We start from the raw sequence: 22,758 nt of genomic DNA, 5'->3' as shown, positions 1-22,758 counted from the left end.
ATTGACTTTAATGGACGTTGAACTTGATCTTTGATTAACAAACTGCCTTATTATGAATTAACAGTGAGGCACCACCACCAACTAGAAAAGGCAACAAGGCACAGGATTTTAGAAGCAATTCAGGGTAGGGAAGAATGTTCGATATAGCACAGTCTTCTAGCTGTGCAGAATGCAATACCAGAAATGACACAATTCAGATGGAAACCTGTGTTATCATTTGAATGATGTCTTCTGCCTCCACCCTGCTCATAAGCTTCACATATGTATCAGTACAGGTCTGGTTCAGCACCTCTGCTTACTTGCACTGCCTATAGATTCTCCACATTGCATCCTACAGGCCTACCTTAGGCAAGATAAACACAAAATCATGGGCTTCTGTTTGCTAATTTGATATACCTGTCGGTATTTCTTTTAGCACAAACAGGAGGTATGTCTAGAAATCAAAAGCAGTGCTCAGATTTGCACCTTAATGACCACCAGATAGACACACATATTCATGTATGTGTACCTACAGCAGTGAAAAAGTTTGCTGAAGTTTTTAATAGGTTAGTACAATGGAAGAATATTTGCAACTAACCGGTAAATTAACAAACATTAATTTCACAGGGTACCTATAAAAATGTGTGTTCCATTAATATGCATATACACATACATATATGGATAGAATTTTGTTCCTCAGAACCAGTGCAATGAATCAATTTTTTTCTTTCTGCTTATTTTGTTTTCAATTCAGTTTTTTGTAAATTATGGTAATCTGGTATGAGCTGGAGTCTGCTCTAAGTTGCACTGTTGAAAGTCAGTAGTCACTCTGCTGAAGTGGATAAGTTTACAGCAGTGTGAGGCTGTAATAGGTCAAACACTACACATAACTGCTATACTGTTCTCAGATCCAGAAGTAAGAAAGGGAAATTTACAACTTAGAATGTGTAGAATTCCCCAGCACTTTGTTGTCTTCTCCCTTCAGTGCTGGCAAATTTGGTGATGAAGTCCATCTTCAAGACAGATGCCAGCTGGTATGAATCTGTACTGCTGGTCTCTTTCCTGCTCAGCACCAGCAGCACTCAGGGAGCTATTTAGGACAGTCATCATTTGAGAGGAAAGGACTAGATTAGGTTTTTCATCAGATCAGTCTCCTGATCTAGCTCTGACAGTGCTTGCACCAATACAAGGGATGTGACTGGAAGACAAATCTAGCTTTATGTGTGCCAGTCTTTAAACCCTACAGAAACCCAGGACTATTTTTCACTTTTGAAATGTTCCTTCTACTTTAGAGCCAGCTTTTGGTTTTACGGTTTCTGTTGTGAGTACAACATGGTGAGATTACAGATGAAAAAGTGGGAGTATACAGACAGACGGAATAATAAAGTTGGGAAGCATCCTCCATGCAGACGAGGATCAGGGTGTCACACAAGGAAGATGAAAGCTTTTCAAGAACATCCTAGAAATAGGATCAAACTCAAAAGTCCAAAGAAACCCTTCAACATACATAGACATGGAAAAGCCAAATTTGATCTTGAGATGCATCAAAGAAGATCACTTCAGCAGAGATCGGCAAGCAGTAATGCCACTTTATCTATAAAAAGAGTGTCAGAGCAAGGGGAAGAGACAAGCAGCCAAACCAGTAAAGTTAACTATGTGTAGAAAATCATTAAAAAAGATTATATGACCTAGTTGCTTTTGATACCATAATAAACAGACTCAAGAAATAATCTTTCTGAAGATTAAAAACATGAGGTGGGTGGGTATGGGATTCACTTTCCAAATCAAGAGCTGACCACAGGGCTGCCATAAGCTTTACACAATGAATACTTTCAGATTCTAAAATAACTGCATCCAAGAACAAAGGTTTGAACCACCAGCTTTGCATTAAAGCCTATTTCTTAAGCTCTTCTGAGCACCCGCATAACAATTTGCACCAGACACCTATGGATATTCAATATTAAACAACTAATTAAAATTTTTGCTGTTTTCATTGCTTTGAACAAGAAGCTGGTTTTGGCGTTTTCAGGTCTTCATACAAATAGTACCTCTGCAGCTCTCATTCCTAAACTTAATTAATAGTTATTATTATTTATGACCACACTGCATACTAGTCCAAGCTTTAATTCGGTCTTCTACAAAGAGAGCCTTTGGCTGTGTTCTTGGACTTTTTTTCTTGATCTTTTTTCTTTTCTGAAATAACATTACTAGTTCAAATCTTGTAGCTTGTTTTGATGTGTCCAGTGCTTTGTCTTTGTCTCTCTTTTTCTCCCTTTTACCCTTCTGACTTTTTTATTTTTAAACTGCTCCAGCCTAACTTCATTCTGATTTCTTACTCATGGATGCTTCAAGGACTCACATCACTGATTATCATCCTTACATTCTCATTAGTCCAGACCTTAATTTTATTTCAAAGGTCAGACGGTCTGTATGTCCAGTGGGCACAGTAGCTAGTTTGTGCTTATATACAATATATCTTTCTCCTTAACTGATACTCATGAGCTTGGTAGTGCCCTTTATATGAAGACTGACCATTACCAACTCCAGAATACTGGCAAAATTTGCCATTTCTGCTAAAATCTCAATTTGTTCTCTAATCACTTGCACTCTGTTCCCATTCCCCATTTTTCACTGACTTCTGAAACTCCTGCTATCCACAGACTCTGAAATCTTTTTCTGAGCCGTAAGAAGCAGAAGTGGTCACTACTGCACCAGCTCACTGTACTTTCTAAAGTCTGGTTTAAAACTGCCATCTGATTTTTTTTAAATGCTATTGGGTTTGCTCCATCTTTTTTGTTTTGCTTCTCATGTGCCACAATTTTCCCATCTATAAAACATTTCATTTTAATAAAATGCTTAGAAATCAGTGGGCCAAAAGCACACTGCTATTATTGTTAAAATCATGAATGTTATCTTTCCAAGCCACGTCCTGTCTAGGGACTGCTGCAGCTTTCATCCTCCCTCAGAACATTTCTAAGTTGGTGTTTGTCTACCTGTCCCACCTTCTACAATTCTCCCATCCCTGCTTCCTTGTCCCGGCCACCCCATCCTGACCACTTATGTTTTAAAACTTTTGCTGTATCTTTTTCTCTGCTATTTCCTGCTTATGATGGAGCAACTCTTGATAGAACTGTTCGTTGATGTTGTGTCTTTATTAAAAAAAGTTTAAAGGTAACATCTGACTGGATGAGCTCTTGCAAAGAATACATTTCTTCTCATTTATTATTCTGAAAGGAACATATAACACTGTCTATAAAGCATTAGATGCATGAAAGATAGGGACAGAAACCGCTGTGATCATTACTAAAATAAATGCTAAGAAATTACATTAAAAGAAAACCTTGGCAGAATCAGCTAATTATAGTTGGCACAGATAGATTATGGATAGCCAGCCATAGTCATCCGAATCCTGTGAGAACCTTCTGATTTTGACTGCATTTTCATGGGGAGACTTGCCACAAGCTGAATTGGTTTAGGTTGAAAAATTCCATCATTTATAGGAATAAAGTCCACAAAATATGTCTGCTTTCAGCATCTTCAGTTCTGAAGATCCTTTAAAATTTTGACAGCTTTCATAGGAAAAGCTTCAGAATGATTAAATGATCCAAACCCCCTCCCTCAAGTGCTTGTGAACCCTTAATAGAATTCTTATTCATATCCATTAGGATACAGTATCTCAGAATTATAGAATGGTTTGGGATAGAAGGGACCTTAAAGCTCACCAAGTTCCAGTCCCCGCCTTGTCATGGGCTCCCTTCCACTAGACCACGTTGCTCAAAGCCCCATCCAACCTGGCCTTAACACTCCCACAGACCTCGCTACATGATCATACACTCTGTTCTCCTAGCATCCCCAGTTCAGTGCACAGCACAAAGTAAACAAAGTGTAGGACTTCATTGATATCTATTGAAGACATAGGGCCGCAGCAGAAACATGAATCAGGGAACTGCAGAACAAGAAAGGATGAGATTAGAGAAACCTAATGCTGCTTTAACAAACTGCCCCTGTCCCCAAGCTCTACTATAGTACCAAGTCATGGAAAAAGCATTTTCACCAGTGTGTTCCCAGAACCACCAGCTGCTCCTTTACCAACTGTATACGTAGCCCGAGACAGCAGAATGCATCCAAGGCCAACAGTTTTGTTATTAGTATATTTTGTTATTGGTATATAAATGCTCTGCAAAATCAGGCCCTCACTTTCTCAGAATACACTGGAGCACTTGTTACTGACTGAGGGCTACTCATCCTGTCCACTCCATGCGTTGTGGAGTCTGTGAGAAAGACAATGTATGATGATGTAGTTAGATGATGCCATAATGTAACTCACAAAGGAAAACGAATTTGTGTTGCATGGGTGACTTCTTTTCCCTGAGTATATGACTTGCATCCTTAACACCCTTGCATATAATCTTTCTCCTTCTTCACTGAAGATACACAAACAGCTGTAAAATATTGACCCAATAGCTGCCACAAAATGTTACATATTAGGAGAAAAATGACACCCAAATGACTTGAGTTTATATTCTTTCCATGCATGAAGCCATATTTAGAAAAGCAAATTTCCCTGCACATTAAAGGGAACTGCTGCATGCATGTCTATTTTACATGTGCAAAAGAAAATTTTGCATACACAATGGATATACATACAAATGGTATTTGATTATAATGTAAGTATTGCCTTTAGAAAATTATGTCCCATTAAATAATTCGTGTTACCCTCCTAGCAGAAGAAATCCAAAAGTGTCCAGTGAGGAACTAAATTAGTGAAAGTGGGGATTCCGAAAATATTGTCCTCTGTGTTGCAATAGTAACACTTCATTATTTGCTATATGGAAAACAAACAAATTAGATAATTTGTAGCTCAGATAAGCCTTGGTTAATATAGCTACACAGGATGTAAGGGGAAATCGGACTGTGTGTTCCCCTGCCTAGATACCTCCCCTGATGCAGAGTAGGAGGGCTCTGCCACACTAACTCTCATTTTGCAAAGGGCAGAGGCAGATTCAGCTCCATTTACACCAATAAACTGGCTACTAGAGCAGATCACAGTGTAGGGGGTATGCAATAGCTACACATGAGGAAAAGCTCTAGAAAAATCACTCCAAACCAGGCAGTGCAAGAAAGGCAAATTCTGGAAGCCAACCGGGCAAGATACAACTGTATTTCAAGGCTCAGGCCAGGTAGGCCTGCCTAATTGACAGTAGGGGCTGGTTTTTTATAATGTTAGAAATTTCACGAGAATAAATCATTGTATAGAAGGCAGCAAGAAACATTTGAACTCCAAATTGTGAATAGTGCTGCAGGTATAAAGCTACCAGTTTTAGAGCGCATTCAAATCCATTATGCATCGAAGATCTAAGTAACATAGCTGAGCAACTAGAAAATTACATAGAAAAAAATAAGATAATGCATGGGGACTACATTATTGTAGCTTGGTGGAAACTGTTCTTCTGAGCATTATCTCCATCTTCATACTCTGTGCAGGATTCCTGTTTGTTCCTGGACTCATACTGACTGAGACTAGGATATAGGTCTTGGTCTTATTATCTGATAGTTCGTAATATCTACTACTTGTTGACTTGATGAGAAATTACACTTTAAAAAGCTTGATATTAATTTAAAACCTACAAGGTTTTGCTCATTATTTCTGAGACAGCCTATTCAACTCCTAGTCAGCAGCTACAGCAAAGTCTGCTGACCCCATTGATGAGGTAATCAATTATGATGGAACAAAACAAACTAGTAAGTAGAAAGAAAGGAAGCCTATGGTTTTACACAGAGCCAGAGAAAACAGAGAGAAAGAGCATTTGGCAAATGACACAGGACAAAACATTTCATTTTCAGGCTCCAAGAAGATATATTTTAAATTTGTATTAAATATGATTTACAAAATCAATGTTCTTCTATGCTGGACAGCTTTATTTGGAGTGAATGAAGACAAACCAGGGCATGCATCCAAAGCTGTGGCTCTAAAGGCATGTGGCACTCTGGAATGGAGGTTTACATGCCAGCAACTGCAATTATCCCAACTAGCAATGATTTAGCATTCTGTGATGTCTAGAGCATAAAAAACACAGGCTATACCTTTATATCACAACCATCTGAAATCCAGGTTTAAATTCTGCCATTAAAGAGACTGCAGCACAGCTTGCTGCTGTGTGCATGTTGGAGGATAAAAATGATTAATTCTGCCCATCAGTGAAGTTTTTGCTTATGAGTATCACAAGCCTTTGCTGTGTGCAGCAGAAAACAAAAAAAAAGGAAAATCATTTTTATGCTTAGTTTCAAATCCTTATTCAAACCCATCTAACAGTGCTAATTACTAAACACTGGGAAGACTGAATACAACGTCATAAAATGGTAACTTACAAAAAACCAACCTCACGAAACAAAACACCTTAAACCTAACCACATTTATCACATTTCTTAGTACATGATTTTACAATCCTGAGTGCAGAAAAGATTTTCATGCTAAAATTAACAGAAGAAAGTAATTGGGAAAGAAGTAAATCAAAATGGAAATGTATCACGTAATATGAGCTCCCATGATGAGCTGAACAACTGGAAAAGAAAGAGCAGAATGATCAATTCCTCACCATAAGAAAGAGAAAGGCAAAGACTGGCTTGGGAAAAAGAATAATATTTCCTTTTGGAATCACCACAGCGGGAGCCAGAGGAAGCTTTGCACCCAAAGACCTAATGTTGTCTGTTAAGCTATCAAAACTAGCCTGGAAGAAGAAAAAAAGTAAGACTTCATCTTTTCATCCCCTTCCACTCCACTGCTCATCTCCCGAGTGCTTAGCTTGATCCCAGTTTTCTTTTTCTGAAGATTTTTTTCTCCCTCCCCCCCTTCCTTTCCTTTTTTTTTGATGCTGATGGGGGAGCAGCATGGGTGCCTGATGCCAGCTGCCTCCTAACAGGGACCCTGCCTTTCTCATTTGCATTGCCACATCCAGCAATTACAGAATATACCACAAAGAACCCAGAAGAGGTCAGTGATAGAGGCAGTGCTGTAAATTCAGCATGGTCTTTTGAGCCTGGCGGAGGACAGGTATGAGTACTGTGGCTGGTGTGGGCCAGCCACGTGCTTGCTGGTGTTGCTGGTCATGCTAAGAGGATTGAAGACCTCAAAAGTGAGGTAATGCCTGTACCACAGAACAGTTTGGAAAAACATGGAAATAGCCTACCTAAGCCAGCCACTAGCTGCCCAGTTTACCACAAGGGTGTAATACAGAACTTGGCGTGACTGAGGAGGAATCCCCAGTGGGGATTTCTGGACAACATTCTCTAGGATGCCTCACCACAAGACAATGACAGTGTGGCTATAGGGATGTTGCCAAAGCATAACAGTCACTGTCTGTACCAAACCACAGACTAAAAGAACCATGAGAAATACAATCCACACTACATAGACATATTATTCTTGAATTTATGCATGCAAGAATTTTAATTCAATGTAATATCCCTCTGAGGTTTTATGCCATATTCTTCTTCCAGTTATACAAACCTGCCCTGCACAACTCAGACTATAATTTGAACAGTAACTTTTACACTAACACCACATAAGCAACAATCATCAATGGTTTATCATATTGCAAGAGTAAATACAACCACAGGCTGTCTATAAGCTGTAGGGATACAGTGAGATATCTCACCACACATTTCAGTCCTGCACACTGTCCTCCTGGCAGTTCAAAACATTTTGGGGTATGACTTCAACCATCAGCAAGGTACTACAAGGTTCAAAGACCTGAATGAAGTGCAGCTAAAATACAGACTGTCAGGTACAGCTCTACATTAGGCTGAAAATAACTGCATTTTCTAGTGTTCTTATTACCTTAAAAAAGCATCTTGTATAATTGCTCATACAATTAAAAGGAATGAAATCAGATATTCTGGCCAAGTTAGCTTGCTGTATCATTAAGCAATTTGCCTCATTGTATCTGCTAATGGCATGTCTAGAAATAAGAAAAATCTGGATTTCAACCTTGAAATATGAACTCTACAATCCCGTATTTCAGTGTGTGCGTTGTAAGCCCACATCAGGGAATACTTTCAAAAATAAAAATAAACTTCCAAACTTTGAATGCACTTTAAGGGTCAAAAAGCAATGGGAACAAATGCATTATTTAATTGCAAAAAACACACTCGATTCAGCGCAAGGCTGAGAAGGAAGCTCAGGCTCCCAGAGGCAAGTGAAGCGAGGACTGCTTTGAGGGACTGCTGCAGAAAGGGCTGGAGCTGAGCTTTGCCTCAGCCCTGCCTCTGCCTGGGAGAGGTGGGGAGGTCGGAGAGCCAGAGAAGACAGGCAGCTCTTAATAAGAATGAGCTGCCATTTTCTCAGAAACAGAGAAGCAGAGAGGAAAAATGGTGGGGAATTTCCTGCTTACAAAAAATAAATTCATAACTGAGAAGAAAGACTGTTAAAGACAGGGGCTACTCACACTCTGCTTTGACTCCATGATAAAATTCTTACCATTTTTAATGGCACATTGTTAGCAGCTGTATCTTTATTACAGTCTCTGTGTTTCTCCTTTACCCTCATTAAGGGTTAGGTCCATTTCTTACCTGACCAACACAGGCTCTGCTCTCATTACCTTGATTCTAAGCTAACAGTAACTTTTAAAAAATGCTCACAATAGTCATCAGCTATGGTGTGCTTACCCTGAGGTAGTTGAGGGTGAAGTTTGTCAGACCCATTCGAGTGATGTTTTTGGACAGCTGCTCCAGCACCTGAGGGTCTTGTGCCTAAACAACAGAGGAAAAAAGAATTTTCACTTTGCTTTTTGTCTATTTGGTTTTTACTATGTGCTTGAAGGAGTGGGGGGTGGGGGGTGTGTGTTTCTGAGAAGAGGTGCCATTCCCATGGAAAAATTATACATTGATGCTAAATTTATGTAATAAGTTAGAGACTTCTGTTGGCATAGGAAATTATGAAATTGGAGCAGAATAAAGACTGTTTTCCAATATATTCCTTCTGTCTCTGCCCATTCAAAAGATAGACCTAGGAGGTCAGGTCATGCACAGGGGTGCAAGTAAGTGGAGCCCCACCAAAGAGCTTCCTGAAGGATTATAGTATGCTTTAAGCCTCCAGCTTTTTGGCTGGGAGCCCCACCAAACTAAGCAGACAAAGGCAGGAATACAGAAGGTATCACTTTCTTTTTGTGGATAAGAAACTGAAGCAGAAAGAACTCATCAAGGCACCTTCAGCAGAGCTGATCATATAAGTGGCATTAAGCACAGGCTGGAGAACCTTTCTGGTCTAAGTTATCTTCCCCGAATTAAACAGGAAAAATGCAAGTACAGTCCTTCTCTGACCCTAGCCAGGAGCTTTACTTGTGAGACCAGCTTCCTCTTTAAAATGAGATCAATCTCATTACTAAAATTAATACCTGCTGGTTGCTGGCTAACCTGCTTCCACTCTCTTTGAATTGCAGTAGCCCCCCTAAACACATAATGTCGCTCATGGCCATCCTTGTTGTCCCTGAATGGGATACTGTTGAAGAGTTCAGAAGATCAGCCCTCCACAGTAAAAGATGGGGCAGGTTTTCAAAGGTATTTTCTTCAGGCCTGTAACAGCACTTTCAAAAAGGCATAGGATTCTTAAGTTAATTCAAATTCCTCACTATGAATATACCTTTATCTATGGATAGCCAAGTAACTTGATGCTAAAATACAAGCACATATTAAGGCCTGTCTTCTTACCCTCTATAAAACTATAGTTCTGCAATTAATTTTGTATATGGAGCACTACTAGGCAGAATGCTTCTAAAGTGCAGGACTTGAAGTGGCAATAAGAGACTGTCCTTTGCTTCTCTGCAAGGATTTACCTTATAATATTTTGACTTAAACTTCTAGAATACTTAATATTTTTAATGTTCTATTGCATGTGTTTTCATTCAATTACAAAAGAAAAGTCATTAATTGTGGAAAAAAAAAGAGATCAGAATTAAAATTCTAAAGGTTTCTAAGTAAATCCATGGTAAATACTTATTTTCTGTCTCGTGCAAGGGTAACATTACGTTTGCTTCATTTGAAGACTTCATACCTACAATGATGAAAATTCACCAAATTGCAGTTCATATAAAGAAGAACAAATTTTCAGCCAATGGGCCAATTACAAAATGGGATTAAAAGGAAAACTATGTGCTAAACCCAAATGAAAACATAGCAACAGTGGCAACAACAGAGCACTGAGAAACAAGAGACTGATGAAAAAACTTGTAAAAGGATGTAGTTGCAGGCAAACCAAAATATTTATAGTTAATTGCCTTGAGTGTGAAATTTGCTGGAGCTCTTCATAAACCTAATTTCATCTGTTTGCATTAGGTCAAATGAATAAAGGATTACTTACATGCATGGCTAGAATGCTGCGTGGGACTAATTCTCTGTATTGTCTAATAGTAAAGTGCCATGTTTTTATTCTCATAAGATCATCAAAAGTAAACTCCAAGATAAGACGTCCTTCTGTGCACACCTAGAATACATAAAATGCATGAAATAAATTCTCAGGAATTTTGTTTTCAATGGTATTGTATCATCAATTAAACAAACTCGAACATATCAGAGCAGTATTCTATTGTTTATCTCTCGTAGATTGTTTTTTGTTCTCTTGGGGAGCAAAAACGAATATGGGAAAATGACTTCATAGGCCTTACTGTGGAGACAGTAACTTATAATACTATAGATTTTACAGTATTTTACAAACATGGAATATTGTTTGCGCTAAATCTAATTTATTGCATCAGTTCTCCTTCCCTTACAGTTCACAACTGCTAATTAGTGACTGAACCTCACAGTGGAGGTGGCTGTGGTGCAACTGTGTGCACCTGATGTCAAGTTGCTGAACCAGTAATTCCCAACATGTTTTACGTTGTCCTTTCCTTACAATAGCTTGGCATATAAACTTTCCTTCCATGTCCAGTTGGAGCACACAGTGCCCTGAATGCCTCTGGCCAAACCTGATATTTTTCCTATTTTTTTACGTCTTGTCTTTTCCAAGTTTTCTTGTCTTTTCCAGGCATTTTATCCCATTTTTATTTTTCTTTCATTTTGTGTTTACTTTCATAAATCCCTCTTCCAAGAAAAGCCAGACAGGGTGTCTGCCATGTCTGTATGAGCTGCATTGCCACAGCAGGTTTGAGAGCCAGGGGAGCAGAGGAGAAGTTGCAGTCATGGACAACAGAGCTGCTTCCACAGAAAGTGGCTCATGCAGCTTTGTGAGGGGTCTTCTCTAAGAAAGGAGAGAAAATATGGGGTGGGGGTGGGTGTGAACAAATGCAGCAAGTGGGTACTGCTTGGAAATGAAAAATAAAATAAATTACTTTAAAACGACTGTCCACAATGTTATATAGAAAACCTGCTGTGGTTGTGGTCTTCTTTAAGGTGCAAAATACATACCTGGCATGGTATCTTGACTAGAGGTACCGTGGAGAACTGTAAATGATGCCTGGTCTGAAAATTAACTACCTCTGTTGTTAATTATTTTTTTTTAATTTGACGTTTAGGTTTACAACTTCTGTTCAAAGTGGAAAACTATTGTGGAGCTGTATAGGGTGTAACAGCTTTCAAAATAAAAGGTTACTGCAACTTCAATTTTACTACAACTGGTGTTTGAATCAACAACTAGATTCAATCGAGTCTGTTGAGCCTTTTTACAAGCCCCAACTCAGACTTGGCTAGTTCCCATTTGGTCAATGTGTGACTTTTCTGGTTAACATTTCACTTAACATCATCATAGCTTTTCCTTCTGGTTGTTTCTGCAAAAACACATAGGTAATTTTAACAGGCATACCACATAGACAAATTAGGGTAGACTTACGAAAGAGAATCTTGCAACAGGTTCTCATCTGCCCTTTTCAACACACCTTAGTGATGCTTTCAAATTTTTAATGTGACTTATTTTGTCATTTGACCCTGATTTTGATTTTCACATCACTTGCACTATGATGAGAAATTACACAGGGGTACACATGCACACACATAAGGATTCAATACCAGAAGAAAAACCTTTCATATTAATTTTACTGTGTTGAAGCCAAAGATCCTGATTATTGTCTAGTTAATATGAAAATCTTTCAGGTTTAAAATATTTTTTTATAACAATACCTGAGGCTTCTCAAATATTTCTTCCCTTAAGCTCAAAACCCCACAGCTCTTAACAGATTTTTTTTTTATGCACTGGCATTAACAAATTTTAATAGAAAAACTGAAGCACATTCCTCATATCACAGTGGGAAAAATTTATACCTCTTATAAAGGAATTTCATTTCCTTATGCAGAGCAGGATTTTATGCATTGCTTTTAATCAATAAAAGTAGTGCAGTCCTTATTTTAAATGGGGCTTTTTTTTTTTTCCTAAAGCTGCCTTTTACATAGAATCCAAAAAATCAAAAGGGTCTCCAATTAAGAAAACATTTTCTGTTGTGCTGAATTCATGTTACCGTACTGTGAGCTCTGACATTTTGTTTCTGTGGTAACCAAAATCAGCTGATTAGTTGGCATGGCAACAGAAAAGATGTAATCCCAGCAGACACACTCTAATCAATGCCCCCAGCACAGATGGTCTCCGGAGGATCAACAAGAAAGAGGCTGGCAGGCATTCAGTGCATCACGTGGTTGCTCTAGACTAGGCCAGGAAAAAACTAAAAAAGAACATTTCTCAAACTAACCAATAGCTTCTTAACCCCTTCACTGCACTTATTAATTGTAGAAATTTCAACTGCTCACACCTATGATAACGAACTTTGGTCCTGTGCCTATTGCTCAGAGTCTTGTTCTCCTAACGGGGCACCTTTTAGAAGTCTTCTCCTTTTATTAACTACTGTTTCTCAAACCTGACACATTGCTTGAAAAGAAACCTAAGGCTTACACAAATCTGGGAAATGCCTCAGTTTCAAGGGCTTCACCTATAAAATCCAGCTGATGGCCCCTGTGTTGGGTGCAGGAAGAGAATGGTTTGAACATGGGGTGCTCACTAGACGAGTGGCAAAGGCGAAGCTCTCTTCCAGTCTATTGGGAAATACAAACATCGCTAACTGCAAAAAACCAGTTTGCTCACAATTTACAAGGATCTCTTGCCGTCTAAAGACAATCTGGGCTACCCATATTCTTACTGTTAGGCATGTTCTAGCCATATTTGTTTGGAAAAGAAAGAAAATGCCATTTTATACATTTGTCCGATACTGCAGTTTGCAGTGAGCTGCTCTGAGTAGGAAAACGTTGAAATGAATAAAATACAGCTGCAGATTCCTGATTCAATATGTGATGAGGACTGTTTCAGCCCCTTATATTAGAAGTCAGTGAACTTGAGGCTTTGAGGTTGTTTGTGAACCTGAAACAGGTATTAACAAATACAGTTAGTTTGTATTTTTGCATTTGTGGAACTAAAAACTAACTGCTCCTTTGTGATAGTTCCACTGGGACAAATACAGACTTGATCTAAGGACCTACACAGTCCATTGGAGTGCTGCTTGTTGTGAGAGGTCTGCTTTGTTCCACCACAGATACTGTGAGAGCAGGAACTTACTTTTAGGTACAAGATCTGTGCCCTCAGTATCTCTGCTAGAAGTTACATATGCACAGCTGAGAAAACATTTGTCTCTAACTTGTTTCTGAGAGGGTAGTATACACTTTTCTACCTTATTCCACTAACTGTTGTGTTTTATTTTAAATTTGCTTAATTTAAATTAAAGATACAGCCATTAAAACCCTCTAATTTTTCTCCTACAATCCGAATCACATCCCCACCTGAACTTTTCTACCAGGATACAGAGGTTTATGTCAGAATCTGCAGCAAAAGCATCAGGGCTGAAGCAAGCTGTGTGCTGCCAGGGCTGTGGCAGAGAGAGAGACGCACTGCTTACACAGGACAGTGCTATGGGAGGTATGAGAGGTGCCTGTGGGCCCCTCATACAAGGTGTGCACCCAGCCTGGTCCCTGCTGCTAGTCTCTTTGGCTTGCTGGATACTAGCCTCCTTTCGAAAGTAACAACACTGTAATGTTCTGCCACGATAAGTAAAATAAACTAACTGAACTGAGAAAAGTGTGTTGTATTTACTGATTCCAAAAAATACCCCATCTTGTATTTGCTATTGTGTTATAGCTTACACAAAGGGAAATGACACAAATCTCTTTAGGGTGCTCTGAAGAGAAGCAGCTACTGTATATCCTCATCATGTCCTCTGCACGTGGCCAGCACACATGACTCCTGGTGAACAGGAAGGTAGCAAAGAGGTGCTACCTAGGACTATCTGGTCTCTTTGCAGTTCTCTATCTCTCTGTTTGTGTCCATATAAGTCACAGGGGGCTAGAGTGGAAAAGCTGGAATGATAACACCATTAAACATACACCTCTCATCTCATCAGTGCTCCCACGCACCAGCGGCTTCCTCTCCCTCTTTGAGCTCCACTCCAAGAGCCAAGAAGATGTCAGGGAAGACCCTAGGGAGGGATGGGACACAGATATGTGCTAAAACAGTGTAAAACATGTGGGCCCTGGTCATGATGCTTTCAATAGCCACTAGTTTTTTTGACCCTAAAACTTCCACAGTCCTGCAAGCCAAGGGCCAAAATGGATGGGTTATCTCCTCCTGCTGCCTCTTCTCCTTTTGTGCTTTTCTTCACACAAAGGTTAAAGTTCATAGAGATGAACAGGTACAAGATGGAAAATTATAAATTCCCATTAATTTATAAGAGGGGACATTTCAATTTTGATTTTTTTAATGTAAGGAAAAGATTGTTTTAGTTTGTATTTCCCACCTTTTTGGTACTGTTTTTTATAAATACATGGCACTGAGTTTAATTACAGGACTAGAAGTGGCCAGTGCATGAAGATAATTCACTATCAATTACAAATATTGAATATTCACTAACTGCCTGATCCAGAGCCTGTTTAAATCAATTGACTCCTTCCATTGACTTCACTGCCCTTTCGACCAGCATACTACTATATTAAATCACTATTTTCCTAGAGATTTATAGCCCTTGGACTGAGTAAGTATCAAAAGTAACACATACCTTCCCAAACGATAGGTACCAGCAATGTGAAATCTCATTGTTGCTTTAAAATCAAGCCCAGAGAAAAAGAGATGGGCAGATGGAATATAATTCATACAACTGATGGTTCTGGCAACCTGGCTTTATGTGCTTCTCTTGCAATCTCTCTGGGAGAATCACAGAGGATGCCCACAGAATTATTCAATCACGTAATGAATATAGAAAATAGTAATTAAAAGGCTTCAAGGGTTTTCAGTATTAGAAATAATCTCAGTCTACCAGAAAAAATGCAACAGCCAATTTTTTTCACCCTTATATACACTGAAAAAGAAAAAGAGAAACAACAACATGCTTTATTGAGTCTTCCCTGTTACCTTGGTAAACATGGGTTTTCCATGCTGAGTGACCATGGTGCATTGATCACAGTCCACTGTGATGGATGAGTTGTGGTATGACTCTTTTGAGTGCTTGAGAATGTAATACAGGTCTGTTACACCTCCTTCAAAGACAGTGCTAAAATAACGAGGAATGAGGGTCCTTCCAATTGCTGTGAGGAAAACACAAAGCAGAATTCAGCAAATGCTCTAGGTTATAAAATCTCAAACCGTTTTCTAACAGAACATGAATAATTTTAAGTGCAATGAAATCAAACTGTCATTTAACGAATACAATACACGTTCTCTGCTGTAGAAACGAAGTTGCGCCTGCTCCCATTGAAATCAATGAAAATGGCTTATTCCATTCAGAGACAGCGGGCTCATCTTATTTAATCTTTTTACATTGATGGCAAGTTAGAGTCACTCTTGAAACCATCTGCAAGGTTTTTTGTCCCAAACTAATTATTATACAGAAGAGCACATGGTGTCAATTAGAACTGAAAGTTGGATATTACTCATAAATGTGTAAATACAAGTGGTGAGCACTTACAGAAATATACTTGTACATTCAAAAAGGCAAAGCACATTTGTATATTGGTGTTGTGTACACGTATATGTTTGTCTGTGTGTGGGCACATGTATACATATAACCACCCATACATACACACATGCACGCACACACTCTCTATTGAATAGGAGGCCTACTGCTGCAAAATGAGAGTCCTGGGGATTGAAGAAGGACCTGAGAACGCAGTATGATACATGATGTACAATATATGACTACCCACAGGTCTAGCTGAGATCTCTCTTCAGTCCAGAGGTATTTCTTAGAGAGTCTGCGCAGACATTTGAACTAGTGTGTACGCACCACTTAAACACCAAGCTATGGACTCAGGGTACCCAATTCTGCAATACTTATTTAGGCAAAACTCTCACTGAAGTCACACCTCTGACTTCAGTAGCAGCTTCAGGTAAGTACTACAACGTCTAAATCCAAATAATAGTGAGCTTCTAAGTGTTCTTCAGACGCACAAACTAGCAAAAGCACTGACATTAAAGGCAATTATCTTGTACACAACTGATGTTTTCCACCTCCTTTTTTACAGATAAATTTGGGTGTAACCACAAGCCTGATATGACAGGACACTTCAGTGTATAATAGACCGATACTTCCATACCGAATGACTCACTGCTTTGCATGCTTTAATCAATCTACGGTAATTCTGAGTGCTGGATACATCAAAATTGCCTCCATTTTACAAAGGGGAAAACCAAGTGATCTAAACCATGTTTTGGAAGAATGAGACAGAAAAGTCACCATCAACAGGCAAGATTAGCATTTATTAGTTCCTAGTTTGTCTGTTAGGACTGTGTGGTGACTCATGCCTCCCTCATCTGCTCTATAGTTTTGAGAGTAACTTCTGAAAACATTATTTTCATAGGAGTTTTTCCAGCATACAAACAAAGGCTCCTGACCCTAAAAATGTATTTGCAAGTGGGTGTTGTAAATTAAAAAGTATGGCATTTTCACAGTAGTTCTGTGAAAACAGTTTCTGCTCTGTGCATTACAATGTGGAATATTGCATGATCAGTCATAAAGCACACTGTATGATGAAAACATACAAATATAGAAAATCAGGACTTGTTAAAGCTTTTGCTGTGATACTAGATATTAATGTAATATACAAAAATCTACAACACTCTCTAGAAGTGGCTGATAATCCAATGAATACGTTGAATGATTCTACAACTCTAGCTCTTAAAACCCCCCACCTACTCACCCCCCATATATTAATTTTCTACAGTTTTTTAATTTAATTTAGAAAATCTGCAGTCCAGTGTATCAGCATAGGACTCAACTCAAGCTTTAACTCAGATCTCTCCATGTTGGTATGGTATAGAGTAAAACGTGAAATATACCCATCAAGTTAATTTCTTGCTCCCCTAAGGCTAATTAGTGCAAATTAAATTTCCTGGTAATCATCCTAAGCAGCAAATGTGTGATATGAAAATCCAGCATTCCTACTGACTGTGATAAACCTCTATTCATGTGACTTATGCACTGCATAAATATCTTGAAAGTATTTTAGCTGCACTTTATAGACCATTCCCAAAGTAGCATGGTCATATGGTGTTGCTTTTTGCCTTGTATTCACAGCTACAACACATTAAAGAAGGCTAGAAATAGATTAAATACCTTGTTCTTGTTACTTTTCTTGGTAAGCATTACCTAGGTTTGCCACAGGGATATGTTACTGTGAACAACAAAATGGCGGACCAAAAGGATGCAGAGGGATAAAGATGCACACAAGGATATTCCCTTTGGAACCTGATTTTCAAGGACAGATGCCCATGTAGACCCTATCTGAAAACAGCTAATGCAAATTAGTCCAGCATAGATCATTATAGTTAATATTCAGCTTCAGAAGAAACATTAATGGAAACGTGTGTTAATAAGCAGGCCTGTCCTCACCTCACCATGTGGCTTTGGCAGAGAAGACTGAAGCAGGTTCAAGGTTTTGGTTCTCTTCTGAAGCACCCCATGGCTTAAAAAGATCATTTAATTTCTAGGATAAACATGAAAGTCTCTATGGTGGTAACAAAGTTTATTTGTGCAGGAGATGGTATTTCCAAGAACAACAAAAGGCTGTGGAAGAGCTCTTATAAAGTCCAGGGATCATCACAGACTCTGTGTATTTTAAGTTCAAAGGAAAGTTCAAAAGACTTTTCCTTGATTTTTTCTCCTCCAAAACATAATTGTGTATATGAGCAGTCAAGCACTTACATTTGCGCTCTCCCAGCTCTGCTGCATGCATACATACAAACCTTTCCTGATCATAGGACTATGAATATGACAAATGTGCTTTTCCTTCCCTTCTCACAGTAGATGGACACCCTCAGGTGTGGATGTACACACTCTAGCCCTGCCTGCCACTGTATGTCCCAACAGGATTCTAGTAACGCCAGGTATCTTCTGACAGAGTCAGCTGAGTACTGCTTCCTAAAAGGACTCTGACTAATACGAACGCAGTCATATAAAATGGTTTGGGTTGGAAGGGACCTTAAATACCATCTAGTTCCAAGTCTTCTGCCATAGTTGCTCAAAGCCCCACCCAGTCTGGCCTTGAACACTTCCAGGGATGGGGCATCCACAACTTCTCTGGTCAATCTGTTTCAGTGTCTCACCACCCTCATAGTGAAGAACTTTCTTGCTATGTCTAATCAAAACCTACCCTCTTTCAGTATAAAGCCATTCCCTTATGGCACAACTTGATACCTGTGACCACCTCAGGATGCAGTTCAGCTATCCTCATGCCAGTAAACTGAAGTTAACACCTTGCAGAGCAGAGAGCGCTTTATATGCTACTGTCATTGAATTTCTTCATGGTTTAGAGCTTGGCTTTGAATCCACTGAATGCATGGTTTTGTAGAGCTCCTCCCTCCTCCCTCACTGCACTTCCTGAAAGGAGCATCATATGGACACCCACAGAGCCAGTGCACAAACCTTAGCCACAGGAGTACTGAGCATTTGCAGCAGCAGTTTGAGTATGCAGAGTCTGGTAATTTCCTTTCCTGGTGCCAGCGCCCTGAGAGCAGCCTGACAGCACCCTGACTTCAGGCTTGGGCTGCAAGGCAGATTTCCTCTCCAGCCTCTCAGGGGAGTGCTTGCCCAGCTACTGCAAGGCTTTCTGCATACCTCCTCATGGAGTCCCCTGCAACTGGATCTCCTTCAAGTCCTACCTAGTATCCAGCTGTTGCTCTTGTCTTCCGGTCTCTTTGCTCACCTACCCTCATGGTCCAATCCTCCATTTCCTTACCTTACGATTGCTTGCTTTGAACTGGTTATCTTCCAAGTTCACTGTTCAACTCCCAGTATCTCCTTGTCTTCTCTCCCCCTCCTTGCATGCTGCCCCTTTTTCTCTCATTCAAGGAAGCTCATTAATCCTTCCCAAATCCACCTGATTTCCTCATTCTCCTTGTTTAAGCAGGCCCAGCTATCTAGTCACAGTCTCCTTGTTTTTTCCCACTCCTTGAAATGCCAGCTTCACACCTTCTCAGTGCCCTTCCTACCCAGCCAGACTGCCCCAGCAGTCAGCACTCCTTAATTTTGTCCCCCCCATAAGTTTCTCTCTCTGCCCTTACCCCCACTCCGCCTTCTCCTAATAGCAGTTAGAACAGTAGTTCTTCCTCCAAATTAATCCCATGTCTCATTCTTTCCTTCAGCTTCTCATCCATACAGGGTCCAGGCAAAAGGACCTCTTTCCTCTGGGCCCCCCACCCAGCCAAACATCTCCCCATCCCCTGAGTTTTTCTCATTGACTTCCAACTCTTCCTCAATTATCCTCCATCTTCTTTCATCTCCTAGTTACTATTTCTCTCCCCACTCTCACATTAATGTCATGTTGCCTTGATTTTTTTCTTTTCTCTTTTTTTCTCCTCTTCCCTCTTCTTTCCTCCACATTCAGGTCAAGTTGCTTCCTTTGCAGGGCACCTGGATCCCCGGTGCATCCGCCAGCAGTGCAGGAGAAGGAAGTGCTTCCTGCTCTCGCGTGCAGCACTGGCTGGTCCTGCCCTGCAAGCTTTGCAGTGGAAATGCCCATGACTCCACGTTGCCCTGAGCTGCAACTTGTCTAGTTACTCTTTGCAGTTGATGTGTGGATAACCCCACTGGGCTCCTACGAGGAGCCTCACTATATTCCTGGGAAAGGGAGCCCTTGGAAATTTTGGCTGTCAGACTTAAGTAAAGCCTGCATTGAATACTTAAGAATGGGCACTTTTTTTCCGCAAAGATTTATATATTTGATAAATTCGTAAGATTTCCACAAAGAGGACAAAAGGGAAACCCCTACTGCAAAGGGGAGGAACCCTACTCCTGAGCATACAGATTCTTAGGCATTCAGAAAAAAAAATATTGCAAGACTTTTGTAACATTTTCTATTATTTGCAGGGAAAGAAGAAATCCTTTTTGGCTTCAATAAAAAAGAACTCGCTAAAAGCAAAACCAGTTTCAGCTTCATTGGGTCAAGTTTGGCAAAATTATAAATAATCAGAAAGAAGGCCTTTTAGTGGGACTTATCTAACAAGATTAATAATAGATGCTATATCATCTGCCTGCAAGAATACATTAGAATAGCCATGACTGCAAATGCTGAGGGTCTGAGCCCAATATTTGGGCTTAGGAAAGCAGACATAGGTTCATACCCACATCTAAGCAAATGCTAACAGGCTCTTACAGTCACATTACCCAGAAAAGACCTTTTTATGGTGTGAAATGTGATACCCTGCATTGTAAGATATTGGATATACTAGAAAAAAAATTCACCTGCCCCTCAGCATTCAGGCTTTAATTCACATCACTGGATGCTGCTTAAATTATCATTTTGTCCTGAGCAGCATCCTTCATCCCCAGCCGAGTATCTGAGGATGTGCTATTTTCCATGAGAAGAGGGCACTGCCCCTTAATGTTTGCTTCATTTGTGCTAGCAAATCCTCAGATAGCAGGGTAAACTGACAAAGATCAGCTGGATTTAGCAACAGGTAATAGTTATTTATATGAAAATGTCTGTAAGAAAGGCACATCTGAAGTGACTATTTTGCACAAAATATAGTGCTGTCACCTGGTGGAATGACGTAACTTTAGCCTAGTGAGTGGTATAACAGCTTGGCTACATGTGATTTTTGTATACCTTTCTGGTGGATCAGAGACCTAACTACAGTTTTAGAATAGAAGTAAGACAAGTAGATTTGTGAGACTCCCACAAATATGAGCTACCCAGAAATCAAGTAATTCAATCTTTGAATATAGGCAAGAAGCTTTATAGGTCAGTTACACTTATATTACGTATCATTTCTTAAGTATAATTCCTGGGGAATTCTAAAGAAAAGAATGAAACTACCTACCATAATAAATGGCACAAGGCCTGTCTCAGGGAGGGATGCACTTAGGTCATGCTCCTGCTTTTTGGCTTGGGCATGCAACAATGATTATGGTGCCCCTCTGTCATTCTGATCCTAGTAATCGTTATTTTTATGCTGTGTTTTCATTTATTTCCCCTTTTAAATATATTTGCCTGAGTGCAAAATGCTTCATTCTCTCAGGAATATGTTTAAGTATGAAATTATTTTTCCTTCCCAAATGAAACCAAAAAGTCCATTGATGTCTAGGTGGGAATTGACATAACTTGTGAAGTTCAGGGTTTTTGCAGGTCTCAGAGTAGTTATGGGCAGAAAGCCACTTTAAAAAGACTGTAATATAATTGTGGTACTGCCACACACCATGTGGTGGTGATGGTAGTGTTGTCTTGCGTCTTTTTTTTCCCAAGGAAGATTTGCATAAAACAGAAAGTAAACATGTTTTTCTAGTTCACAGGAAACTGGTATTATTTGTGGGCCAGGAATAGAAGAACACTTCCTCCCTTTGTGTCCCAAAGATAGGCTGTCAAAATCCCAATGCCCTCTCTACAGAATGATGGTTCATGGCCTCTTTGCAGGAGCTGGGCTTGATAACACACCCCTCCTTGCTCACTGAACTGCTTGTGTGATGCCTTTACAGTAGAAGCTCTCAGGGGCAAAGACTTGGATTTAACATATACATATATATACCGTGTAAGATAACTGCCAAGTTGGTATAGAAGTGAAACAATGGAAGTGTTAATCAGTGAAATAAAAATATTGGTTTTATTGCTTCCAGGCTGGTTTTTGCAGCTCTGAATCCTGTCAAGTCCTATGCCTTCAATTAGAGCTAGGTTATAAAATAAGTAATAAAACAGACAGAAGTAATAGCACAAAATATAAAAAAGCCTTTTAAAGTTCCACAGAATCAGCAACAGAATGGAAAAAACCACCCTGTTCTTATCTTTTTAGGGAGCTCTGTCTGGAAGCTCTGGTGCAGCCTGCAGCTGATTATCTCATCAGCATGCTATAGATGGGTTTGAGAAACTCCACTGGTTGGAGCTGTGGGTTTTTTTGGCTCCCATCACAAAATGTTGAGTTATCCTGTAAAGCTTTAGGCAGACCATGAAAGTGTCTTGCTTGAGTGATTATCACAGTTGGATCTCAGTAATTAAATGGAGATGCTACAACTAACTCTCCTTCAACCAGATGTAAGGGCTAGGGAAGCCCAGGGATGACTTCCTATTGATTGCAAATGAGCTTTCCTGAGCACCCCAAAAGCAAGCCGGAGCTTTCTGTTAATTGCTAACTGACACCTGTATAGGCCAGAGCTTGGGATGTTCGTTTACATATGTTTTTGAAACTGAAATAAACTAGTCAGTACACACAAAGCAAAACTTCATGGACTTACACAGTGAAGTCATTGCTGTTATTCTCCCAATAATTCTATTTAAAATTGTCCCAGGGAAATAGCACAGCAAGCGTGTTCCCTCCCAGGCACAGTCCATCTGGTT

The 22,758-nt window shown here is 39.7% G+C and overlaps 1 protein-coding gene across 1 annotated transcript; it reads right to left on the bottom strand.

Annotated features, from left to right (window-relative positions):
- Window positions 1-8,643: 8,643 nt before the first annotated feature.
- Window positions 8,644-15,522, bottom strand: LOC104409067 (LIM domain-binding protein 2; the record flags this gene model as incomplete). The annotated part of the gene is made up of 3 exons (XM_010018850.1): window positions 8,644-8,727; window positions 10,334-10,456; window positions 15,350-15,522. Coding segments are annotated over 3 exons (380 nt in total), but the record flags the coding sequence as incomplete, so codon positions are not given.
- Between the last annotated feature and the right edge of the window lie 7,236 nt (window positions 15,523-22,758).

The sequence above is a fragment of the Nestor notabilis genome, unplaced genomic scaffold (genome assembly GCF_000696875.1).
Source record: "Nestor notabilis isolate BGI_N333 unplaced genomic scaffold, ASM69687v1 scaffold35387, whole genome shotgun sequence".
In the NCBI taxonomy this organism is placed as follows: Eukaryota; Metazoa; Chordata; class Aves; order Psittaciformes; family Psittacidae; genus Nestor; species Nestor notabilis.
The sequence above is the reverse complement of the archived record's forward strand: the minus strand, read 5'-3'. Positions and strand labels throughout refer to the sequence as shown.